Source organism: Pollachius pollachius, assembly GCF_949987615.1.
Source record: "Pollachius pollachius genome assembly, chromosome: 6".
In the NCBI taxonomy this organism is placed as follows: domain Eukaryota; kingdom Metazoa; phylum Chordata; class Actinopteri; order Gadiformes; family Gadidae; genus Pollachius; species Pollachius pollachius.
This window is the reverse complement of record NC_136939.1, coordinates 27,624,131-27,642,095: the sequence shown is the minus strand read 5'-3', so window position 1 is coordinate 27,642,095 and position 17,965 is coordinate 27,624,131. Positions and strand designations below refer to the sequence as shown.

Below are 17,965 nucleotides of genomic sequence, written 5' to 3'. Positions count from 1 at the left end.
CCAGCTGCAGCTGCAGCCTCACATCACACAGCTCTACCTCTTCTCCCCCTCCTAGCCCTTCCTCTGCCAGCTCTTCCTCTTCCAGCTGCACCTCCTCTCACAGCTCTTCCTCTTCCAGCTGCACCTCCTCTCACAGCTCTTCCTCTTCCAGCTGCACCTCCTCTCACAGCTCTTCCTCTCCCTGCTCTTCCTCTTCCAACTCTCCCTCTTGGTGCACCCACTGCCTCTCCTCTCCCTCCTGCTGCTGGTGCCAGTTCACTGTTGGAGAAGAAATTGAGGATGGAAATGAGGGTTTTAAAAAGGCAAAGAAAGGTCCTCAAAGCGAAAGAGTAGCTAATAAAAATGAAGACAGAATATTACAGTCTTAAGATAGAAAAATTGAAAGAAAATAAATGTTATGAACTACACAAATGTGTGTTGACTGATTTGTGCCAAGGTGTTTACCTAAAATGTGTATTCACAAAGTGATCCCTAAACGCCAGTCCACTCGGTTCCACACGGCCAAATTCATTGTCATGTTGATCGCCATCATCATCATCGTGGTCATCGTCCTCTTTATCGTCGTCATCATCATCATCATCATCATCATCATCATCATCATCGTCGTCTGGCTGTGGAATGTTCCTCCGCTTGCAGGGGTTGTGTAGAATGGCACATACAGTGATGAAGTGATGATGATGTGCTTGCCCTCTCTGGGGTGAGGCGTATTTCGCCGTGGAGGACATGAAACCGACGTTTCATCTGCCCAATTCCTCTCTCCACAACATTTCGTGTATGTTTGTGTGCTCTAACATATATGGAGGAAAACAGTAAACAATAACAAATATGGATTCAACAAATAAAAGGTGTCAAAGAGCCAATACGATGTGTTTTACGCATAGGACTGAGCGTAATCTGCGTAATCACTTACATGTTATACTTTAACTGTGCTCCCGGTTGTGGATTGAGGTAGGGTGTCAAGAGCCACGTCTTGCAGGGATAGCCACTGTCACCCAGCAAGTGACACCCAACTGGTACATGGTGCCTCTCAAAAAGCTGCCTCAGACCGCTCTCCATTAAAATGCGCGAATCATGGGTAGCTCCAGGCCACTTTCCAACAACATCCAGTCCGTTAAAATTTGCATCAAAAACAACCTGTGTTGATGGAATGCACTTTCTTCCTATTGACGAACACGTCCTCATCTTTTGATGGTGCAATTATTTTTATGTGCGTCCCGTCAATAGCACCGACCACACCGGGCATACCTGCAATTGCCATGAAGTTGGCTTTGATCCTGTGTAATTGTTGAATGTCCAAAGGAAACTGGATAAACTGTTGGATGATATGTGGTCTAGAGAGCGCGTTGATAGTTTGGTTTATGGCACGGCTGACTGATGATTGCGATATTCCTAAATCGTCGGCATTGCAAAGTTGCATTTTCCCTGTTGCTAAATAACAGTGTTGCCAAACATTTTATTTCGGGACTAATCAGATTATTCCTGTTAGTCGGGGATGTTATTGCATCCCGCAGTAACTCCACAACAAGTTTAATACCCTCACGATTTAGCCTATATCTCTTCATTAACTCACAGTCTTCCATTGTCTCCAAAACATTTTGTCTCGCAGTCATTTTACGATTCTTTGTGAATAGGTCTTTGTGAGTTAGGACTCTTGAGGACTTTTAAGCTCTCCTAGACTTAGGTGCTACTTTTAGGCCTAAAATACTTTGTGAATTGCTCTTAGTGAAAAAAGTAAGGAGTCCTAAATATAAGAGTGACACGCCCATTATTTTTAGGAGTTACTCCTAAATTCGCCAGTTAGGACCTACTTTTAGCCCTAAGATCCTTTGTGAATACGGCCCCAGATCTCTGGGCTCTGTAATTACATCACACAGCTTTTTCTATCACTGCTATGCTGACGACAGTCTATTTCTCTCTTTCCCCTCACCTGACAAAGTCCTGATTGCAACACGTATATCTGAATGTCTGGCAGACGTCAGCACTTGGACGACTGCCCATCACCTGAGGCTTAACCTCAACAAGACTGAGTTCCTCCTAATGCCAGGGAAAGATTACCCACACATGGACTTACTGGTCACTGTTGAGAACATCAATGTATCTCCTTCTCCCACTGCCAGAAACCTTGGTGTGGTACTGGGCAATCAGTTATGCTGCACCGCAAACATCACTGCGGTGGCCCGATCCTGCAGATTTGCACTTTACAACATCCGCAGGATCCGGCCCTTCCTTACAAGGGAATTAGCTCAGCTTCTAGTCCAATCATTTGGCACCGCAGTGGTGGAACGAGCTCCATGTCGATGTCAGGACCGCAGAGTCACTCACCAGCTTCCGCAAAAGACTCAAAACTCACCTGTTCAGAGTTCACCTCGACTCTGCATAGCTACCCAGCCCCTTCCGGCCACCATTGTATGTTGTACGTCCTGGCACTTAATGTATGCACTTATTGTACGCACTTAATCTACATTGCACTTATTCATAGTAATTAATTGTGTAGCATCTGCAGTAGCTGCTATCATTGCTGTACACGGGGAATGGGTTAGCCTAGCGATTGTTAGTACTTGCACTTGGTTCTATGAACATGTAACTGTACTGACAGTGATATATTGTTTCACTTCTTATGACAGATGTACTTATTGTAAGTCGCTTTGGATAAAAGCGTCTGCTAAATGCTCTAAATGTAAATGTAATCGATATCGGTAGCCTCATAACGTAATCTATATCGGTAGCATCATAGCATAATCAATATCGTTAGCCTCATAGCGTATTTGGCATCGTTAGCCACATAGCGTAATGGATATCGTCAACCTCTTTGCTTAATGGATATTGTTAGCCTCATAGCCTAACGGATATTGTTAGCCTTTTAGCATAATGGAGATCGTAAGCCTCAAAGCCTAATGGTTATCGGTAGCTTTAGCCTATTCGAGATCGGTAGCCTCATAGAATAATCAAAATCCTCATAGCGTAATTGATATCCTCATAAAGTAATTGTTAGCCTCATAGCGTAATCGATATATGTCTAATAGCTTAATCGATAACTTTAGCCTTATAGCCTAATCGATATCGTTAGCCTCACAGCCAAATGGATATCGTTAGCCTCAAAGCATAATGGATATCATTAGCCTCATAGCTTAATCGCCATTGGTAGCCTCATAGCCGAATAGATATCGTTAGCCTCATTGCCTTATGAACATCGGTAGCCTCATAGCCTCATTGGCATCGTGAGCCTAATAGCATAAATTATATTGTTAGCCTCAAAGCATAATGGATATAGGCCTTTTAGCATAATGGCTATCGTAAGCCATATAGCCTAATGAATATTGTTAGCCTCATAGCGTAATCAATATCCAGAAGGCTTTGTAATATCGAGGTTTCCTGTTCCACGGTCCACCGCTGAGCAAGGTGAAGAGAGAGGCGGAGCCCGGTGAGGAGCCGCCTCCTGTGGCCACGCCCCCCCCAGACAGGGGCCCCGCCTACAGCCACAGGTACACAACAACTCTCTGTTTTAGTCTCTCTCACTCACGGTTTCCTTGGTTCCTTAATTCCTTCCCGGGCACCTTGGTTTCAGCAGCCTTTGCTGGAGGACACCTCATCTGTGGATGAGGACCTAAGAGAGAGCTGCACAACTACTCCCCTTGTCCACATTTTTTGTGTACCAGTCGCGACTCAAACCGGCCAACCTCCGGTTACCGGTCCAACTCCTTAACCAGCAGGCCACTATGTTCCCTCAAGGTTTTCTTCGTGGGTTCCTTGATTCCTTGGCGGGTTCTTGGTTCCTTGTCCTTGGAGGTCTGGAGGTTCAGTGTTACGGTCACATGGTTTCACGATGAACCCTTGGTTTTTGAGTCACATCCCAGGATTGTTTCACTGTGCGCACAGATGATGAAATGTATACTGTTATGTTTTATGATATAAATTCATTTAAACCTACCTGGTTGTGTCATTTTACCAGCACGTGCGGTAAGTTTAATACACATTCATGTTACCCTTATAAGGTAACATCCCCCCTCCCCTATACCCTAACCTTCCCCTCCTCCCTATACCCTAACCTCTCTTATACCCTAACCTCCCCCCTCCTCCCTATACCCTAACCTCTCTTATACCCTAACCTCCCCCCTCCTCCCTATACCCTAACCTCTCTTATACCCTAACCTTCCCCTCCTCCCTATACCCTAACCTCTCTTATACCCTAACCTCCCCCTCCTCCCTATACCCTAACCTCTCTTATACCCTAACCTCCCCCCTCCTCCCTATACCCTAACCTCTTTTATACCCTAACCTCCCCCTCTCTATACCCTAACCTCTCTTATACCCTAACCTCCCCCCTCCTCCCTATACCCTAACCTCTCTTATACCCTAACCTCCCCCCTCCTCCCTATACCCTAACCTCTCTTATACCCTAACCTCCCCCTCCTCCCTATACCCTAACCTCTCTTATACCCTAACCTCCCCCCTCCTCCCTATACCCTAACCTCTCTTATACCCTAACCTCCCCCCTCCTCCCTATACCCTAACCTCTCTCATACCCTAACCTCCCCCCTCCTCCCTATACCCTAACCTCTCTTATACCCTAACCTCCCCCCTCCTCCCTATACCCTAACCTCTCTTATACCCTAACCTCCCCCCTCCTCCCTATAACCTAACCTCTCTTATACCCTAACCTCCCCCCTCCTCCCTATACCCTAACCTCTCTTATACCTTAACCTCCCCCCTCCCCGATACCTTAACCCCCCCCCTCCCTTACATCCTCACTCCTCTATACCCTAACTCCCCCCTCCCTTATACCCTAACCTCCTCCCTCCCCTATACCCTAACCTCCCTTAAACCCTAAACCCTAACTTCCCCCTCCCCTATACCCTAACCTCCCCCCACCACTATACCCTAACCGCCCTTATACCCTATACCCTAACCATCCTTATACCCTATACCCTAACCGCCCTTAAACCCTATACCCTAACCTCCCCCATCTAGCCAGGACAGATCTAGACACTGGACACGCCCACTAGTGATGTCATATGGGGACGACTTTCGAAATGGCTTGTAAGGCTAATCACACTCACACCTGGTGGCATAATAAGTCCCCTTTAAGCCATTGTTTTGCTTCAGCAGAAGACATTGTTATTCAAACAATCACAAAATGCTGTTTATGTCGGCTACACACTGCAGCTTGTGACGTCAGTAGATGGCAATTAGCAGGTTAAGCCAATCATGATGCACCAATTAATACCACAAGAGCAAAGTAACTTAATCAAGATCATATAATAATGTACCGTATTGATTTAAAATATTTCAAACATGTACAGAAGATATCTAGACAAATAATAATATAATATATAATAACATAAAATTTATTCACTTAGCGCATACTCCAAACTCTGTTTGAATTAAGTTTATTGTATACAGAAAAAATTGCAGAAATCACAGAAGGCACAAATATTATCGTATTAAACATCTCTGTTCCCATGTCGTTTCGTGCTACGTCATCCCACAGCGGGAATCGAATGGTACACACCGTCAACATATTAAGACTAAATACGCACCACCACCACCATCCAGTGCAGTCCGCGCTCTGATTTTAGACATAAAACCATGGAATTAAAACCTTGCAGCTGCTCAAATTGCAGAACATTTCCCGTCTTTCCCCCTGCACCTCCAAAAAAATATATTTGGCTATATTTGGATTTCATTCTCCATACATCGAAGCTCATAACAACCTATACAAAAAATATATATATATATTTGGGTACAATGCCATTGCAGGGTTATTTGTAATAAAGTCAGTCGGAATTATACAGAAGGACAGTTTGTAGTAAAGTCACGAGAAAAATACCTTTTTTGATTTTAGTGCCATAGATGCTTTTTAAGCCGAAGGGGGAAACAAACAAAAAGTGTTTCAACAAAAAGTGTTTCAATATACAACCCTGTAGAAAGACGACAGAATCCACAAACTGATCCCTTATTAGTATTTTTTTCGCTTTTTTTTTTTCCAACTGCGTTGCAAAAATAGAATTCAATCATTTTGAATTGACGACATGAAGGCTATCGTGGTCTGGGTCGGGGGGGGGGGGGGGACGATATATCTCTCAGGGTTCAGATCCCAAAGCTTGTGGATGGGGGGTGATGAAGTCTACTAATATCATGGGTTAATAATACGACCGCTGCCCAAAGCATGTGTATTCAACTTGCTATCCAACGATTAACACGTGAGTTAATCGGCGGGTGAATGCCTGAATATTTGTATGAATGGGTGAACGTCTGTATGAATGGTTGAACGTGTGTGTGAACCGTTGTAGGTCTGAAATTAAACGAAGGCGAGGGAGCGTATGGGAGGGGCGTCTGCGTTGACATCGTGGAGAACGTGATAAGAGGGGCGTAAGCGAGGGAGGCGGAGTCCGAGCCTCGTGTGAGCGCCTTCCGTCTCCATAGCGACCCCAAGTCCTGAGTTTAGATTACAAAACAACGACGAGCCCTCTCCGGTACGGATCACCCACGGATCAGAGGCCCCGCCCATTGACATCACGTTATTCCGATCTCCCCTTTTTCCGATAAAAGTGGACTCCGACATCGTACGCTAACCCTAAGTAGCGAGGCCGGCTACACTTCTTAGGCTGCTTCCAGGGGTCCCAGTGTCGGGGGGGTCCGAGGACACTGGGGTACAGTTTGTGTACAGCCTGCCTCCCCCCCCCATCTCCCCCTCAGTGCTGGGGGTGAGGGGGAGAGAAGGAGGGGCTAATAGGGGTAGCTCTCAGGGAACGCCAGCCCCCCCTGGTCCCCTCCGTCTGGGTAGGGCGTGGCCTCGTCGTAGCGGCCCCCACCTGCGAGGCAGGGGTCTTCGTCCCCGGCGGGGGGCGGGGGACGGTGGAGAGGGCCGTCGGCCTCACCCTTGAGGCTGGGCCGCTGGTTGTCGGGGAATGCCATGGAGAAGAGCGCCTCGGGGTTACACACAAACTTGTATACGTACCTCTCGCCCGCCACCTGCCGGGAGCCAATCGGGAGAGAGAGAGAGGGGGTTAGCGGGGGCGGGGCCAAGGTTGTTGATGGTCCAATAGCGTCTCAAGATGGCCGATTGGGAAGTGATAACCTCCTGACCTTTGACCTGCCGCTGATTTGGAGGTTGATGTCATCAGAGTAAGCTCGCACGATATCGGAAAAAAAAAATATCGGATTGCGATATATGTAGTCTATGCGATCCGACAAAAAAATAGAAAATATATATATCCGATATTCGTACCAGCTGTACGAAGATCGCGATTCAGATACGAAAACGATATACATCGTACAGCCGTACTGCGAGTGTATGTTGACGACATTATGCTACATCGGTTAACCCTCGGTTAACTTTTAACCCTGTCAGGCGGTGCTGACGGCGTCGGTTCAGGTCAGAGCGCTGAGGTGGAGCGGGGAGGAGCCAGGAGGATGAAGGGTTGGAACGCGACGTGCCTTTACCTTCTGCATGATGCCCTTCTCGTAGTAGTAGCGCAGCGAGCGGCTCAGCTTGTCGTAGTTCATGGCGGGACGGTTCTTCTGCATGCCCCAGCGGCGCGCCACCTGGGGAGATGAATCACAACGACCGCTGGGGGTAAGGACGGAGGTTTGAGAACGGGGGAATACTGGTGTTCCTGGGGGTGGAGTTACTGTAAGCCTTTAAAACACTCCCTCTAAAATTCCCTTAAATTACCGCAAATTGTAAGGGATGTATGTTTGTACGTCCTGGCACTTGTGCACAAGTGAATACACAATGCTAAGTTTAAGGGATCCCCTATCCAGGTATGGTGATGATTTCACCATTTGATTTCAGCTAACTATGGGATCGATAGCTAACTATGGGTAAACAGCTAACTATGGGATCGCTGGTTAACTATTGTTTAACCAGCTAACTAGGGGAGGATCGGTCATGTTTTTGGCGCTCACCTCCTCAGGCTCGATGAGCTTGAACTCCATGTTCCTTCCGGTCCAGGCGATGAAGTGGGCGTTTCCCGGATTGTCCAATAGGGTGACCAGGAACTGCCAGAGCTGCAGGGAGCCCCGCCTCTGGAAGGGCGGGCCCTCCCCAAAGGCCATCACTTCCTGTTTCACCTTGCCTGGTTTGGGGAGGAGGGACTTTAGAGTAAGAGGGGGCGGGTGCACAGACCCTGGGCAGGACTACGAACTTCAGAAAGGGGCGGAGCTATTGTGTGCTTCCTGTTTTGTCACTGAGGTATTCCACCGAAGTGAGTGGAGGAAGTTTTCATAAAAGGATTTTAAGCGTTTAAACAGTTATTCTTAAGTGTATTTCCACAGTTGTCGTTCTATACTGTGCCTTGAGATATTTGATATTAATCTAAAGTCTGATTTGTGAATGTACATTCAAACACATTCACAAATCTCTCTCTCTCTCTCGCTCGCTCTTGTCAACATTGATTCGTTTACCTTCCAGTCGGTCGGGGACCACACAGGTGTCGTCGTAGCCATACAGGTTGGCCTCTCCGTCGTAGGCAAAGCGGGAAGCTACGGGAGTTAAACACAACATTTTAACGGGGGTTAGGAAGGGTTACAGTGAACGATGATGTCGAGTCGTTTCCCGGTTCGATGCCGGAGCAGAGCGACTCACAGGCGCTTTTACTTTGGTAGAACGACGCCCGCGACTTTCCGAAGGACGAGTGGCAGTTCTGGACGTCTAGGAACACAGAATTAAGAGAGGGTTTAAAAGCTGTAAGTCACTTGTAAGTCCCTAACCCGAGTCACACCCAAAGTGTCAGTCAATTGCAGACTTTAATTGGTTAAAAGGCTGTGTAAGTCTCTTGAAAGTCACTTGTAAATGTCTTGTAAGTGTCTTGTAAGTCACTCACCCAAGTCGAACCCAAAGTCCCTTACAGCCTTTAACTGTTTAAAAGGCTGGAGGTGTCTTGTAAGTCACTTGTAAGTCTCTTATGTAAGTCAGTTGTAATTCACTTGTAAATCCCTTGTAAGCCACTCACCCGAGTCAAACACAAAGTCGCGCGGCTCCTGCTTGATGGAGCGGGGGTGAAAGTGGGGGCCCATGGCGGGGGCCCCCGGCCCCTGCTGCTGTTCGTTGCCGGGGTAACGGGGGTCCATCCTCTCCTGCTTGAACCCCTGCTGGGGGGGTGGGGCCACAGGCTCGGAGAGGTGGCGCTGGTAGAGGGGCCGTCCGTCGCAGGGGGGCGGGCCCCGCTGCTGACCGGGGGCGGGGGGGTACGGCGTCCGGGGGGCGTGGCCCGCCCGGTGGGGGGCGTAGGGGAGGGGCTCCGAGTGCTGCCGCTGGAACCTGTAGGAGGAAGGGGAGGAGTTAAAACGGGAGGAGGAAGGGAACGCTGAGGCCGGTTCGGGAGCTCGAGGACGGACTTTAAGGGACTTGATGTTGAGTGAAATTATTGCTAGCCTGCTGCGACGTCTTGAACAGAAATGCTAACCCAGCAACCTGTCGTCGTTGTTGTTGTTGTTGTGTTATTATAAATGGCTGCAAGATGGCGGCCACCGAGGGAACATAAACAAACAGCGGGAGTTCACCTCTCAGCAGCGTTTAACCGCATCGCGTCGAACCCCGGGGTCAGCCCACCCCGACTCACCTCTGGTCCGACTGGAAGGCGTCGTCGGGGCCGCAGAGAAGTGGGCGGGGCATGGCAAAGCGCTGGCTCTGATTGGCCGACTGAAGCGCGGGGTGGTGTTGCTGCGGGTGGTGCGGGTGGAGGTGCTGGTGGCTGCTGCTGTGTGGCTGACGCTGGTGGGAGGGGCCAGGGGAAGGGGCGTGGCCCGGGGCACAGCCCCGATTGGATGGCGGGCCCTGCCGCTGTAAGGGGCGTGGCGAGGCGGTGGAGTGGGCGGAGCCACACGGCAAGGCAGAGTCCGGAGGGTGTGCGGGTTCGAGTCCCGCTGGTTTGCTTTCGTAGGCACTGAGCAAAAAGGTGGGGAGGTGAGTGAGTGAGTGAGTGAGAGAGTGAGTGAGTGAGTGAGTGAGTGAGTGAGAGAGTGAGTGAGTGAGTGAGTGAGTGAGTGAGAGAGTGAGTGAGTGAGTGAGTGAGAGAGTGAGTGAGTGAGTGAGTGAGTGAGTGAGTGAGTGAGAGAGTGAGTGAGTGAGTGAGTGAGGGAGAGAGACTAAAACAGAGAGTTGTTGTGTACCTGTGGCTGTAGGCGGGGCCCCTGTCTGGGGGGGCGTGGCCACAGGGGGGCGGCTCCTCACCAGGCTCCGCCTCTCTCTTCACCTTGCTCAGCGGTGGACCGTGGAACATCACTGAGGACACAACGAGGCATCGTCATTGGCTGAGGGGGGAGAGGGGGTCACGTGACACTGAACGGCCAATAGGGAGCCGTTTCGATTGAAATGTGTTTCTTCAAGTAAATGTACACTTCTTAGCAATGTATATGTACTTAACATTGCGTAGCATCTTATCCTAGCATGGCGTAGCGTCTTATCCTAGCTATCTGTGCTGTGTACGGGATATGGGTTAATCTAGTGATTGTTAGCGCGTTCTATGAACATCGTTACTGTACCCACAGGGATACATTGTTGTTTCTCTTTCTAAAGACTAATGGACTTATTGTAAGTCGCTGTCCATCAGCCAATGAAAAAACACCAACAGATGAGTCTTTGTCAACCTGACTGGTCAGTGAATGGGGGGATGGGGTGGAAACATACAGCGATATATTCTACCACATTTCAGATACCCCCCCCCCCCCCCCACACTACAGGGGCAAGCAAGAGACCGGCACCACGATGGAGAGAGAGAGACACACACTGGGGGTCAATCACCAATGGCGGTCTTACCATAGAGGCATAGGGGGGCACCGCTTGGAGCACCCCATAGTAGGGGGCCCCCAACCATCCTCAAAGAAATACACAAACGAGTCTACACGCGAAAATGAAATTAAGGGTTAGGAAAAGGGTTTAGGAAATAAAGTTACCCAAGCGGCTCAAATAAAAGAAAAAAGCTAAAAGACGCTGGTAAGTATTTGGCAACGCTGCCAAAGATGACACACTTTTTACGGCTACTGTTGGGGATACAGGCAGGAACAACAACGTCCAAGGCGTTGAACACGCCGCTACAGCAGCCAGCTGAAGACCTCTGAGAAGACGTCAATAAGTAGGACTCTGTGTCAGAAGCGTGTGATGTGGACAACAATCTATCTTTTCTCTCTCATAGACTCTCTCTCACTCTCGTTCTCTCTCTCTCTCATACATAGGTTTGCTTGTAGAATGTTTGAAATGTTCAATCTTAACTGTAATGTCAATTCACTTATAATATCCTGTATCTTGTACATGGGTTTGTTTGCAGAATGATTGAAATGTCAATCTCAAGTGCAATGCAAATTGCCACCTCACTCACACATACAAAGTAAATTATTCATCTTGGCAATTTTTGTGTATATGGCTGTTTGTGATGTTTTGCTAAGTATATCACTGTTGGTGGGGGTTAACCCTAACTACTTGTCTTGCTGGTTATATCGATATTGATTTGATCTTAAAAAAAAAGAATAAACAGTGCTAATTTTCCTGGCATTTTGGCAAAGACAGGTGTTATCTGAAACCTTATTCTCTTTTGGGTTCCGTTGTGACTATCAGTTTGTGTATTGCTACACTTTGTGTGTTCTCTGCTTTCCATATTCATTTTGGATTAAAGAAGTGTATGCAAGGTTTAAAGGGGAAGGTATTTTTTCCTTTACTTCCGCGTAGATTAGCTTTACCTGCCTATCCACCATTCAGTCAGTATTTGTTTTTTCTCCGTTCTCTTTTAAAGATCGGACAGGGTGGGCCCCATACATATCTTTGCCTTGGGCCCCAAATTTGCTAAACCGCCACTGTCAATCACATCCTCGTTCTATAGACAATTTTCTTTCTCACTCCATTGCTACAGGAGAGGGGGGGTGGGCGGGGGGCGTTCACTAGCGTTAAAAACACGACGGTTCGGTCCGAAAACTGCAATTAACGAGGGCTGGCAGCAGCTGGTTATTTATTTATGTGCGTCAGCATTGTTCAGCTGACGCACACTGCTCTCTCTCTCGCTCTCTCTCTCTCTTTCTCTCTCTCTATCTCTCTGTCTCTCTCTCCCCCTCTCTCTAGCTCTAACTCTCTCTAGCTTTAACTCTCTCTCTCTCTCTATCTGTTTCTCTCTCTCTGTCTCTCTCTCTAGCTCTCTTTTCTCTCTCTCTCTCTCTCTCTCTCTCTCTGTCTCTCTCCCTCTCTCGTTTACATTCTTATAACGACCTTCTCGACCAAGCAATGGCGACGAAGGAGGCCTGTAATTGGGTCTGACACTATATCCTGTCCGGTGATGGTGGAGCCAACCCGCTCTGGATCTGGGTTGGGTTTAAGGTCAGGGTTGAGTGTTAAGGGTTGAGTGTTAAGGGTTGAGGGTTAGGGGTAGGGTCAGGGTCAAGGTTAGGGGTTAAGGTTAAAGGGTTAAAGGTCCCATGGCGTGCTACTTCATGGATGCTTTAATATAGATATTAGTGGGCCCCTAACGCATTATTTGAAGACGTTCCCAAAATTCAGCCGTGGTGCAGAGTTACAGCCACTACGAGCCAGTCGCACATTGAGCTTTCCCCAAACGCGCCGTTTCGGTGTCTGTAGCTTTAATGCAAATGAGGAGGAGAGAGGCGGGTCAAGGAGGAGGGTGGGGGTGTGGCCCTGAGCAGCTTGCGACCACGGTACCATGCGCTCTGTTTACAGTGGATGTATCACAATGGTGAGGCGCACATAGCCTTTAGCCGTGTTCTGTAAATATTCTAGAACACTCCGGGTGCTCCGGAGTCCTGGAGCTGTATATCTAAATATCACATTATATGTAGATATCTATATCATATCATATATATTATCGCGGCCAAAAGCTGCTCATAGAACCAAACTTCAGACGATATCATGAATCTCAAACGATCTCTGGTTCTTCCACGTCCACATCAAGGCATGGAGGAGAAAGGGATTGTTGCCCGCGATTGTTGACCGCGATTGTCTCCCGCTGGAGCCTCGCTGCCGAGGGACCACCGCCTCGGCAGCGGGAAGCGGGGCTCAAGCAGGAGACATTCGTGGGCAACAATCCCTGTCTCCTCCATGTCTTGGTTCATGTACTTCAGGGAGTCAAAGCCAAAGTTCCTTTTCCCCCAATCCCTTCTCAACCATGGCTGAGATAACCCCCACTTACGAGCCTTGTTGTGGAAATACCAGAGACGACAGTCCGATGTGTTATGTGCCATAACACCAACAGCAGAACGGTTATCCAAATAACAAAGAAGTGTACAACACTTGCGTTACAGTCCACGAGCTCTATATCTAAATAATATCATATAATAGGCCTACATATCATTTAGTAGATATTATAACGGCCAAAAGATGTGTGCGCCTACAGACGATATTATGAATCACAAACGACTGCGTCGGGTTCTCCGACTGCGTCTGGTTCTTCATCTTCCACATCAATCTGAAGACTGAACCGCTCGCTGCCCGCTGTCGGCAGACGTCAGAGAACCGACGTGTTATGCGCCATAACACATCGGTTCTCTGACGGTTCTCTGACGTTCTCAGAAGTGTACAACATTTGCGTTACAGTACGTGTAATCACACACACACACACATGTGGCGCTCGCACGGTCGTAGCTCATTGGCGGGCCAAATTCTCTGGGCTGACAAGGCAGAGAAAGGGGAGGTGGCATCCCCCCTTATGACGCATACGGGGAAATTTCTAGCTACTTTGGGAGCATAGATATGACTAGGGAAACACATATAAAGGTTAGAAAACCTTAGAAAGTTACATTTTCATGCCATGGGATCTTTAAGTTAAGGGGTGGGGGTAGAGAGGGACTCACGGTTATCCGACTGGAAGTCTGGAACATACTGCTCATCTGGGACCTGGGCTGTGGACACAAGAACCAGTTAGTGTGTGTGTGTGTGTGTGTGTGTGTGTGTGTGTGTGTGTGTGTGTGACAGAGATTCTATGTGTGTGTGTGTCTCTGTGCATGTATACGTGATTCTGTGTGTGTGTGTTAATGTGCATTTAAGTGTGTGTATGGGTTGGGTGTTTCTGTGTGTGCGTACCTTCTGCGATCCACATTTCCTGCAGCTGGCTGAGGTCTTGGAAGAGATCTGATTGACACACACACACACACACACACACACACACACACAAGCCAATCAGTGACCCGCGCTCAGTGATTCATCCGTTCACCCATTCACCTTCTAAGAGGCCCTGGCTGTGAGTCACCCTCACACAAACTGCAGGGTTTGAAACCATGAACACACACTTATTACTTTATTGTGTGTTCCCGGTTTGATATGTAGTGTGTGTGTGTGTGTGTGTGTGTGTGTGTGTGTGTGTGTGTGTGTGTGTGTGTGTGTGATTCTGTGTGTGTGTGTGATTCTATGTGTGGGGGGGTGTGTGTGCGTGCGTGATTCTATGTGTGTGTGGTTCAATAAGTAGGACATCACTTAGCTCCATGCTAACACACAGCTATACTAGCAAAGCATTTTTTCCGTGGTTAACTTTCTTTAGTGACGGTGTCATAGCCCATTAGGTTAATGATTAATTAGAGAGCCATACCTTCCGTGTCCTGCGCCAGCTCCGTGTCCACGAAGCGTCGCTTCCTGTCGGTCGCCGAGCGGCCACTAGGGGGCTCCGAGGGGCACTTCTGAAACGCACAGATATTACATTACAAATGTACAAAATAATAAACCAAACAATAAAAGAATACGTGACAATATAGTACAAGAACGGGGGAGGGGGGTCAATGGGGGGTGTCCATTGTTCATTATGAACCCTAACCCTATTAATTATGACTATTAATATGTATTAACAGAGTATTAATATGCCAATAATATTGTGTGGTGTCACTCACGCTCCGGGGGTCCAGGAACGGAACCTGCTGGTCGTAGAAACCGTCCATCTTGTGGGAGGAGATTCACCTCCTTCTCTCCGATACGGCCCAGGTGGGAGAGAGGAGGAGGAGGAGAGGAGAAAGACCTCCTTCTGTGAACACATTAGGTGACTATTTGGGCTTCGCTTTGTAGATTTGTGTGTGTGTCGGTGTGTGTGTGTGTGTGTGTGTGTGTGTGTGTGTGTGTGTGTGTGTGTGCGTGATTTTGTGTGTGTGTGCGGCTGTGTGTGTGTATTTAGTATTTCCCTTATTACTTTGTAACACACTTCACAGTATGTCATTGTTTGCCTTTCCATATCTCATTCGGATCGTAGGGGCGGAATAACATTTTTAAAAGTTGCATTTCTGCAGCACAGTTAATTATTAAAGTCTCAATCAGATAAATGGGAGCAGTGATGGTTTTAATTCGTGGTTCTAAAACACGCAGGACGGGTTTTAAAACGCGCAGGACAGCCAACCTTCCAAGGTAAGGTTGGCAGTCACTCTGACACCGAATCAACTTAAACGCATCCCCGCAACACAACGGAGACCACATCTCGGTCGTCGTCCCCCCCAACACCCCCCCACACAAACACACACACACACACACACACACACACACAGACACACACACACACACACATTGCTCTGAGCTCCACCTCACTGGCATCAAACTCAACTCGGCTACTCACCCCTCGAATTGCGAAAAAACACTTTTTTTAAAGGCTGCAATCCACGCGTAAAAACAACCCAGAACGCGTAATGAGGCAGCCTGCGTCTGATTGGTCTACAGACAGGAATGCAGGCACCCGTCTTTAGTCGGGACGTCCCGGATTGAATAAACAACCCATCGAACTATCATCATCTTTTTATGTTAATGAAAAGTTGCCGAAACTCCACAACTCGACTCCCCCCCCCCCCCCCCCCCCCCCCCCACACACACACACACACACACACACCCTCTCTCCCTCATTCCCTCTCTCTAAACCTCCCCTCCCCCCCTCCCTCCCTCGGACCCGTGCCAAGTCCACCCTCGCTTTGTGAATGAACTGCAACCCGACACCCCCGCGGTGGGGGGGTGGGGGGCCGGTTCCTCACCCATTCATAAAATAAGACTCGGGACTCGAATACATCACCGTGCACGAGACGGGGAGGCGATCACAACAACAGCACAAAAACAACAGCAACGAACTGTTTTGGTCTCTGCGTGTAAAGGTCCGGTGGCTTTCATTAGCGTAAAATGGCGTTCGAGTTTGAAGTTTCGCCCATTGCGCGATAAATCAGCGCACGTCCACTCGTGCAAAAAAAACCGTTAAAATACACCATATTATACCTTACAACGCGGTAATAACGCACATCTGGAGTAGAAACGTCCGCAGGACTCACGGTTGCGAGTTTGGATCCACGTAGCACGTAATTCCCTCTCTGCGCTCCTCGGTCAGTACTCGGCTGTGGTTTTTTTTTCTCAATGGACCACTGCGTCATCGATCGTGGAGTGCGAGCCGCTGATTGGCTACGGTGCAACGCCAGTCAAACCCTGGGGCCAATCCCGTGGGCGGACGGGCCTTGTCGACCTCTGTCTATTTTTTGTGAATGGTCACGTTTCATTCATGTTATTTTGGACCGCGTTCCCTTAAAGGGGCCGATACAAACACGTCAACAGAGGATCTTTGTCAACAACAGCAACCACAAAACAACATTACAAGTTATCACGATAACAACAAATTAACTTGGTGTATGATTTAATCAAGATAATTCATACAAATTATTTTATTCTTGTCCGTCAACCATCATGCTTTTTTATTTAAATTATTTAATTAATAATAATAATAATAATTATAATGCATTCAAATTGTTATAACTGTGGAGAGAGAGTTAGGCTATTTTAATGAGTTACTTGAATATTTCTATTATAGGTGAAAGTGTTGCAATTCATGAATTAAATATTAAGTCAAACTCAAACTCAGCTTTATTATAAATTTCAAGGAATACAGATGAATCAAAATTGCGTTAATCTCCGACCCATCGTGCAATAAGAACAGAATGATAAAATAAGATAAGTCAGATTTACAAGAAATAAATTCTAAATAGTGCAAAGAAAGCAAAACTAAAATAAAAATAAAGTAAATAAATTGAAATGTGCAATATGAGGAACATTATTTGCAATATGTGCAAAAATAACTGTTTGGTATAGTGATAATATAACTAAGTAGTGGTGTTAAAACTGTTAGTATAGTAGTAATAAGTAAGAGTATAGCCTATACCATATAATACAAATTATTTTTTCGACCTGAACTATTGGTCTACCGATATCTTTCATACTTGATACATATTTGATTTGTAATGGTGTTAAAACTGTTAGCACAGAAGTAATAAGTAAGAGTATAGCGTATACCATATATTATTCAAAAAAAATTAGACCTGAGCTATTGGTGGACCAATATTGTTCATACTTGAGTTATATATTTGATTTGAGTGATGGCGTAAACATGTCTTTTGAGTAAAAGATTGTGCGTCTTTCATCTTTTGTAACACAACTCTCTCTCGCCTCACCTCGGTTCATACGACCGATGCATTATGTATGGTTTGTTTCATCTCTGTACCATTGAAGTCGAGGGGTGTGTGTGTGGGTGTGTGTGTGTGTGTGTGTGTGTGTGTGTGTGTGTGTGTGTGTGTATGTGTGTGTGCGTGTATTTCAGTGCAGTAGTGTGTGTATGCAGTAGTGTGTGCATTTGAGTGTGTGTGTCTGAGTGCAGTAGTGTGTGTATGTAAGTGCGGTTGTGTGTGTGTGCGTGTGTTTACTGTATGTGTGTGTGTGTGTATTTCAGTGCAGTAGTGTGTGTATGCAGTAGTGTGTATATTTGAGTGTGTCTGCGTGTGTGCAGTAGTGTGTTTATTTAAGTGCGGTTGTGTGTGTGTGTGTGTGTATATAGTGTGTGTGTGTGTGCAGAAGTCTGTGTATTTGAGTGTGTGTGTGCAGTATGTGTGTATTTAAGCGTGTATGTGTGTGTGTCTATATGCAGGAGTGTGTATGAATAAGTGTGTGTGTGTTTACTGTTTGTCTGTGTGTGTATGCAGGAGTGTGTGTTTGAGTATGTGTATGTGTGTTTGTGTATGCAGTAGTGTGTGT

The 17,965-nt window shown here is 47.3% G+C and overlaps 1 protein-coding gene across 5 annotated transcripts; it reads right to left on the bottom strand.

Moving 5' to 3' along the window:
* Positions 1–5,415: 5,415 nt before the first annotated feature.
* On the bottom strand, positions 5,416–16,292 carry LOC307077357 (ETS translocation variant 5-like). 5 transcript variants are annotated; one of them, XM_079738754.1, is made up of 13 exons: positions 16,169–16,292; positions 14,818–14,948; positions 14,523–14,610; positions 14,021–14,068; positions 13,792–13,839; positions 10,114–10,225; positions 9,564–9,887; positions 8,955–9,262; positions 8,588–8,653; positions 8,407–8,484; positions 7,909–8,078; positions 7,444–7,545; positions 5,416–6,972 (listed from the first exon to the last, which is right to left on the bottom strand). In XM_079738754.1, exons 2-13 carry the CDS (start codon positions 14,863–14,865, stop codon positions 6,727–6,729), a joined length of 1,638 nt encoding a protein of 545 aa, XP_079594880.1. In that variant the 5' UTR covers positions 14,866–14,948; positions 16,169–16,292; the 3' UTR covers positions 5,416–6,726. The 5 variants fall into 5 exon arrangements, with proteins under 5 accessions (XP_079594880.1, XP_079594884.1, XP_079594882.1 ...); XM_079738758.1 differs by having other exon boundaries at positions 14,523–14,607; XM_079738756.1 differs by having other exon boundaries at positions 16,222–16,285.
* Between the last annotated feature and the right edge of the window lie 1,673 nt (positions 16,293–17,965).

Coding starts and splice junctions, on each gene's coding strand:
- LOC307077357 (XM_079738754.1), bottom strand. CDS start 14,865: ATGGACGGTTTCTACGACCAGCAGGTTCCGTTCCTGGACCCCCGGAGC. Junction 14,611..14,817: donor CGTTCCTGGACCCCCGGAGC/GTGAGTGACACC, acceptor TGTGCGTTTCAG/AAGTGCCCCTCGGAGCCCCC. Junction 8,079..8,406: donor GGTCCCCGACCGACTGGAAG/GTAAACGAATCA, acceptor TCCCCAAACCAG/GCAAGGTGAAACAGGAAGTG.